We start from the raw sequence: 7,020 nt of genomic DNA on the forward strand, positions 1-7,020 counted from the left end.
ATTGTGGGTACATTTCCATGACTCTAAACATGATGCTGCACAAAACGAAACATGATTGGTTGCTTTACCTGTCATTCATGTGGCCTCTTGGGGGGCCTTCGCCATTCAAAGCGGCCAAGGTTCCCAAACCTTCTGCCATCAGTCTGAAGGTCTGGCTATGCGAGACTACACAATGACAGTCAATGATGTCCTAGTACTATGTGTTTTGGACCCCACTGACATTCATTTAAAAAAAAGGAAACAAGTTTGAACATTAAATAGCAATGCCATATAATGTAATGCAAGTTTTGCACGAGCAGCACTGCTCATGTTTTCTTCAGAAATGTAAAAGTCTAGCTTGAACCGCCTTACTGTTATTGAGTACATTTTGTCTCTTTTCTCTCATACAGAACTTCAGGAAAATGACATGCTTCAGGAAATAGCTGGAAGGAGGGAAAAAAATAAACAATTTCATTCTACCATGTTGCTTTCTCTGCACCTGACAGACGGATTTCATGAGCTTGTTTTGGACTTCCACTAAACACAACTTCACACTGTCCTCTTTGTAATTTGGTCTCAACAAACATAAAATTGCTGGCCGTGTCATATCCTCTGCCCTGCGGGCCTGTCTAGCATGACATCATGTGGTAGGAAAAAAAATTGTAACAAAACAGCCTGTGTATATCAGTTTTGTTCGTGCTGTTAAATCCGATGCCAGTCCAAACACGAAGCGTGCACGCATAGTTTCACACATCGCTTGTATGACGTCTAAACATTGTTGCATTCCAGCAGTATCTGATTAACTTTCTAATCTATGATCTGCGAAAGCATCTCGAACCATCCCGATAGACTGGCCCACATTAATATTCAGATAAACAGCAGTCAAACCGTGTGCAGAAACCAGACTTTTTCCCATGTGCAAGCTCTGGAATCTGTGGTATGATTAATTGAAAGGCTGGTCGACAGCATCTCTTGCGTTTTCAAACATTATGGAAAACCATCTGGAATTGAAATATTTTCACCCCTCTGGGTCGCGTGGCATGGCTTGACTCCGGTGGGCTACACCCCATTCTGGTAGTATTTAAAGAGGGGCTCTCTGCTCTCCACTCCACTACAATCCTGCAGTCTGACACAGACACCAGAGAACCAAAACAAACCCGTGGAGTGTGCGCTTCTGTTGGGAACTCTTGGAGGAAATGGCTGGAACAGTATTCATCAGATCATGCATCGTTCTCTGCTTGCTTATACACACGGTGAGTGAACTCAACAGAGATATATTCCAAATAAATGAAGCTCTTTTACAGTAAGCACTGTGCAGACATAAATTAGCTGATTTGATTATGTAAAGGAATGATGTATTATTTTACTATCATTTGACAATTATTAGTGAGTTGGTTAGTCATAAGTGTAGTTTGAGGTATTTGGTCTAATTAGCATGAATTAAGTGCATTCTAATAAAGTTTCCCATAATAACATTTAATGTTAAGATTATGTAAGTCACTACACTGGTTTGTTTTTGCATGTGACTTTGTGATGCTGTAGACTCCAGCAGTCTACCATTTGAATGAATTGAATGTATTTGACATCATTTTAATATACTTATGCATGATGTAAAAGTTGTATTTAATAAATATGCCTTCTTTATCATTATTTTTCAGTGTACCTAATAAAATTATTTTTATAAGTAAGAAGTAAAACAAAGATTACCCGAGTGAAAAAAAAATATATATATATATATATATATATATATATATATATATATACTATTTCAGTTTTTCAACTTCAAAATACCATATTTAATTCACTGTTAATACATGTTTGTGAAATTTACTACCACTCACTGAGTGAAAATTGCAGTTAATTTTTTTAAACCTTTCATATTTTTTTTACACCTTTCAAACCTTATTTTTAAACATGCTTTATTTGCTGAAGTTATGCTACTGTATTTCCAAAACATCACTTTCCACATTACAACAGAGCTATATCTGTAATGCATATTATCTCCCCCTTGTGGCCATCAGGAGTATTGTGCATGGACTGGCCGATCATGGCAATTAATTTGTCCCAGGCAGATAGACATTTTAGTGCAGTCTTGGGAGTCATTAAAACTGTTATTACCACAAATTTATGAGAGGAAGCTTCTGTTGCAAGCTTAACATTGTGTCATGTTCCGTGCAGGCGCTGTGTCAAGACTGCTCTCAGCCCTGTGACTGCCCAGCTGAGAGCCCTTTGTGCCCTGTAGGCACCAGTCTAGTGCTGGATGGCTGCAGCTGCTGTAAAGTGTGTGCCCGACAGGCAGGAGAGCCCTGCTCTCTCCTGGAGCCATGTGACCATCATAAAGACCTGTATTGTGACTATGGTGTGCTGAGTGACACTGAGACAGGCATCTGCATGGGTGAGTCTAATGCAGTGTTTAGGAATGTAATTAAGTGTTATGTAAAGAGCATGTATTGCACTACACTTTTTGTCCACAAGTGGGAGCCTCTTAGTGTCAGGAAGTTGTCTTATGCCTGTTGCACATGTTGCAGCTCAAGAGGGTCAGACGTGCGACCTGGGTGGTGTGATTTACCGCAGTGGTGAGACGTTTCAGCCTAGCTGCAAACATCATTGTGTCTGCATGAATGGGGAGATTGGCTGCGTGCCGACTTGTGCCAGCAACGTTCGGCTGCCTTCTCCAGACTGTCCCTACCCAAGACGCGTCCAGATCCCTGGCAAGTGCTGCGAGGAGTGGGTGTGTGACCAGATCCCACAGGAAGACACCTTCCAGTCAGCAATGGCTGGTAGGTCAATCGGCAAGTCAACTTTTCTTTCATTTTGCTTCAGTGTGTTGAAATAGCTGGCATTTTTCCAGTCTCTTAAAAGTGCTCCCATTGGGCCTATAAGAGCATGGGACCACCTATAAATTAAACATGATGAAATATAATCCCTGACCCTGTGACTTTCCAAATCTTGGGTCTTTTGCGCATTGCATGGCAATAATATGCTTTCCAAGTTGTGATCACTGATGCATGAATTTAACATGCACATCCTCTTTTTTCAGCATATAGAGAACTGTCTGGTCCAGATGTCCAGCCAGAGAGCGCAAGGGACAACTGCATTGTCCAGACCACTGACTGGAGTGAATGCTCTGCAACCTGTGGCATGGGGGTGTCCTCTCGTGTAACCAACGACAATGAGCAATGCCAGCTGGAGCGGCAGACCCGCATGTGCATGATCCGCCCCTGCAACGCAGCGCTGGAAAAGGACATCAAGGTAAGAGAGCACTAACATATACTTGCCTTGTTCTGCTCTGGCTCGCTAACAGACCGTGTGACGTAAATTTCATCTTAAGCGCCGATAATTCGAGCACTCAAAAACAAAAGGTCCTCTATGTGGTGCGCGTACAACCAATGCGTCAGTCCACATTTGCAATCAATAGAGTATGCTTCTAAAAAGGTTAGCACACTCAAGTGTGTGTTATGGAACATTAAGTAGGCCGGGTCTTAAGGCCAGAAACTAGAGAGTCTGGAAGATGGCATGCAAAAAAACAAAACCAAAAAACAAATAGAAATTGTGGCCACAAAATAAGAATTTATTTCCATGATTATACTACTATTTTCACTTGTTTTAACTGAGTTTAATTGTGGCTGTAAATTAGTAAATAATTGGAATTAATTAGGACAACATGGCCATGATTTACCTAAAACAACGGAACTAATTAATGAATTCTTAATTCATCTGCATTTCTAAACAAAAAATACATTATGCAAGTATTTTGAATGTGATTGCATACTGAAATTAAAGTTCATAATGTGATGCAAGTATGCATTTTCTGTATTGTTGCATGCCATTACTGTAAAATCTGTTGTGCTACCAGTTCATGTCAACCTCTGTTCTGTTTCTGGAAGAAAATCTGTGCAGTTTAGCTACTCAAACCAAACTAGTGTTGGGTACGAGTCCACCATGTCGAGTCAGAGTCAAGTCCTAGTTTTAATTAGTTGAGTTTGAGTGGGAGACTAGGGTCTTTTTTACCATAATTTTATGTTGTTATTTTCATCTTATTTGTTACACATGACGTGGATTCATCTGAAAAGTTTCTGCGTCCAAAATGTTTGAGTTCACCCTAGTCCACCCAACTCCAAGTCCATTTGCAATCGCAGTCCAACAGTGTGTTCACATTTGTAGTTCGGTTCGTTTGGTTCGTTTGGTCCGGACCAAAAAGGAAAATGATACATTTGGTCCTGGTCTGTTTAGCATTCACACTGGCATTTTTGACAGTGAAGCTAAAGATAATGAACTTAAAGGCATAGTGATACATTCACAACCTGATTGGTCGGGTTGAACAGCGTATATTTTGTGACAGAACTCACCGAACACAAACAAAAGGAAAATGTGCGTTCGACTTAACTGCTCAGCGCCGCTTTTTAAGTCGAATACTGCTCCACGTTTGCCCTCTGTTCACTTTGTTTTGGATACACCGCTTGTTCCCTTTGTGAAATCATGTCGAATAGTGTCACATCTTGTCATCACTTCCTGTTTTAGGTTCGTTTAAAACTATTTTGTCTGTGTTGCATTCATATATCATTCGAACCGCATCAGAGTTCGTTTGTTCTTTTTAGCGGTCTCGGTCCACTTGTTTGGTGTGCACCAGGGTTCGGATGGCAGCGTTCACACTTAAATGAACCGGACTAACAAAGCAATCGCACCAGAGTTCATTTTAATCAAACCAAGCATGACAAGTGTGAACACACCCCAAGTCCAAGTACCCCAACTTTAAACTAAACTAATTATCCAATCTTCTTAACTAAACTGTCACCATGTTTATAGCTATTTAACAGTACAGACTTTTGAAAGTAAATCAGAAAGTTTACCTCCCCATGTCTGCATTTCGCACCGACTCACAAACAGTCTGTGTGATGTAAGTTTTCATCATCAGCCCAATCCACTGATATCCTAGCACACCATCTCCATGCAGCCTACGCACACGAAACATAGTGAGTTTAGTGCTTAAAAATAAAGATCCACTAGATCAGGGGTGTCCAAACCTGTTTCTGGAAGGTCACTGTATTGCAAATTAATGGCAGCCGTAATTAAACACACCTGAATCAGCTAATCAAGGTCTTCAGACTCACTAGAAGCTTCAAGACAAGAGCAGAAAATAAAGTATACTTAAGCCTTTACTCTATCGCTCAACAACATTATCAAAATGATCTCGGTTTACAAGGATACACAAAAACAACAAAAAATGCTGAATTATGCATGCCAGGTCAGTAGGTGGTGCTATCAACATTTTCACAAATTGACTCTTTTGTTGTTTACATCGAGACGATAACAGTATCATTTCCAAAAACTTGCACTTTTGTCAAAAGTTTGCATTTTAGACCACCAAAATGGCATTGTCGTGTAACGAAAGGGCCGAAATGTATAAAATGTTTTCCATTTTTAGTTGAACGTGGTTTTGAGTTTGTTTTTGGCCTTTTTTTTCATAAAACCCATCAAAAATTAATAGCCCATCTCTTTCTCTTTACAGAGAGGGAAGAAGTGTGTGCGGACCCCAAAGAGCCAGCGTGGGATGCGTTTCGAACTGTCCGGATGCCAGAGTGTCAGGCTGTATAAGCCGAAGTTCTGCGGGGTGTGTACGGACGGCCGCTGCTGCACGCCTCACACCACCGCCACGGCTGAGGTGGAGTTCCGCTGTCCCGAGGGAGACTTTTTCAGGAAGAAGATGATGTTCATTAAGACCTGCTCCTGTCATCACAACTGCCCCCGTGAAAACGATATCTTCCTCGCCTCAAACTCACGGAGAATGATCGGGGACTATGATAATGACATGTGAGGAGCTGACGATCATACACACACACACACACACACACACTGACGATCAAGCACATGTGCACATGAGGCAGCTCCGTGTTTTACTGGACCCTGAAATTCTCACGTCTCGTGAGCAGATAAACGAGAATGTTTGACATGAAGTGGGCATCGATAATGGCCCCGCAAATGTTTCTTCTCTTGTTTTTTTATTTTGTGAAGCTCTGAAGTCATCTGGCTGTTTGACTGGTTCTGCTATAGCAGGCCTAAAGCACTGAGAACTTTGTGTTAGTAGGATAGTTTACTCAAAAATGACAGTTCTGTCATTATTTACTCAACCTCATGTTGTTTCGGGAGAATCTTGATGCAGCTCTTTTCCATACAAAGAAAATTCAATCAGCACATCCATAAAGCTAAAGAAAAAGGAGCACAAAGCACCAGAGAACCAAAACTGAACTCCATATTCCAGATTCTCAAGTCATGATGTAATTCATTATAAGGAATAGACTATTTAAATCGATCACTATGGTCAAAAGCTGCATGAAGATTCTTTAAAAATTATCCTTTTCTGGAGAAAATTGGCATGGGTTCGGAATAGCTTATTTTGATTACTGATTTTAAAATATATTATTTTAGTTATTTTTGGGTAAACTATACCTTTAAGACATTGTGGACATAGAGTACTTAATTCAATCATTCATATAATGAGTTAATTTCAAGAACGTTTTCCTTAATACAGGAATAGATTGAAATGACAATAATGTAATCATACACTTGATATGTATTTTTTCGTTTAATTTGTCAGTTGGGTTATCATTATTTACGATTATTTTACCTTAAAACAAGGAATAATATTTAACAACTGACCTTAATAACTTTTAATGTTTGTATCTAATTGAACCCAAACTGTCGAGTATGAAAATCACTAATGAGTCCCAAAGTATTTTGGGAAGAAAACACTCCAACAAACAAGGCTCAGATAATGAGATACTGCCTAGATGTTGTTTACTGTTTATTTAATAGGAAATGAATGGAAAGGAACTGAACAATGACGAATACACCTTGTGTAAATACTGTAAGAAGACCGTGTACAGATTGTACTAATTTATGTAACTGTCGTTTAACTCTTAAGTGTAGTTTTGTATGTGTACTGTATTACTCTGTGTTCATTGTAATCACCTGGCAATGATACCAGCGAGTCATTTTCTGATGCACTTTTATTTTCCAATAAAGAAATTATATTTTTATATA

The 7,020-nt window shown here is 39.7% G+C and overlaps 1 protein-coding gene across 2 annotated transcripts; it reads left to right on the top strand.

The window, feature by feature from the left end:
• The first annotated feature begins 999 nt into the window (after positions 1 to 999).
• On the top strand, positions 1,000 to 7,020 carry ccn2b (cellular communication network factor 2b). 2 transcript variants are annotated; one of them, XM_051137627.1, is made up of 5 exons: positions 1,000 to 1,232; positions 2,158 to 2,374; positions 2,508 to 2,759; positions 3,020 to 3,231; positions 5,489 to 7,020. In XM_051137627.1, exons 1-5 carry the CDS (start codon positions 1,176 to 1,178, stop codon positions 5,792 to 5,794), a joined length of 1,044 nt encoding a protein of 347 aa, XP_050993584.1. In that variant the 5' UTR covers positions 1,000 to 1,175; the 3' UTR covers positions 5,795 to 7,020. The 2 variants fall into 2 exon arrangements, with proteins under 2 accessions (XP_050993584.1, XP_050993583.1); XM_051137626.1 differs by having other exon boundaries at positions 1,039 to 1,232; positions 2,508 to 2,771.

Source organism: Labeo rohita, chromosome 19, assembly GCF_022985175.1.
Source record: "Labeo rohita strain BAU-BD-2019 chromosome 19, IGBB_LRoh.1.0, whole genome shotgun sequence".
Lineage (NCBI taxonomy): Eukaryota > Metazoa > Chordata > Actinopteri > Cypriniformes > Cyprinidae > Labeo > Labeo rohita.

What these genes read in the sequence shown, in the direction of transcription:
- ccn2b (XM_051137626.1), top strand. Translation starts at nt 1,176, where the DNA reads ATGGCTGGAACAGTATTCATCAGATCATGCATCGTTCTCTGCTTGCTT. An exon ending in TCTGCTTGCTTATACACACG is followed by an intron (nt 1,233 to 2,157) that starts GTGAGTGAACTC and finishes TGTTCCGTGCAG; the next exon opens with GCGCTGTGTCAAGACTGCTC. An exon ending in CGCTGGAAAAGGACATCAAG is followed by an intron (nt 3,232 to 5,488) that starts GTAAGAGAGCAC and finishes TTCTCTTTACAG; the next exon opens with AGAGGGAAGAAGTGTGTGCG.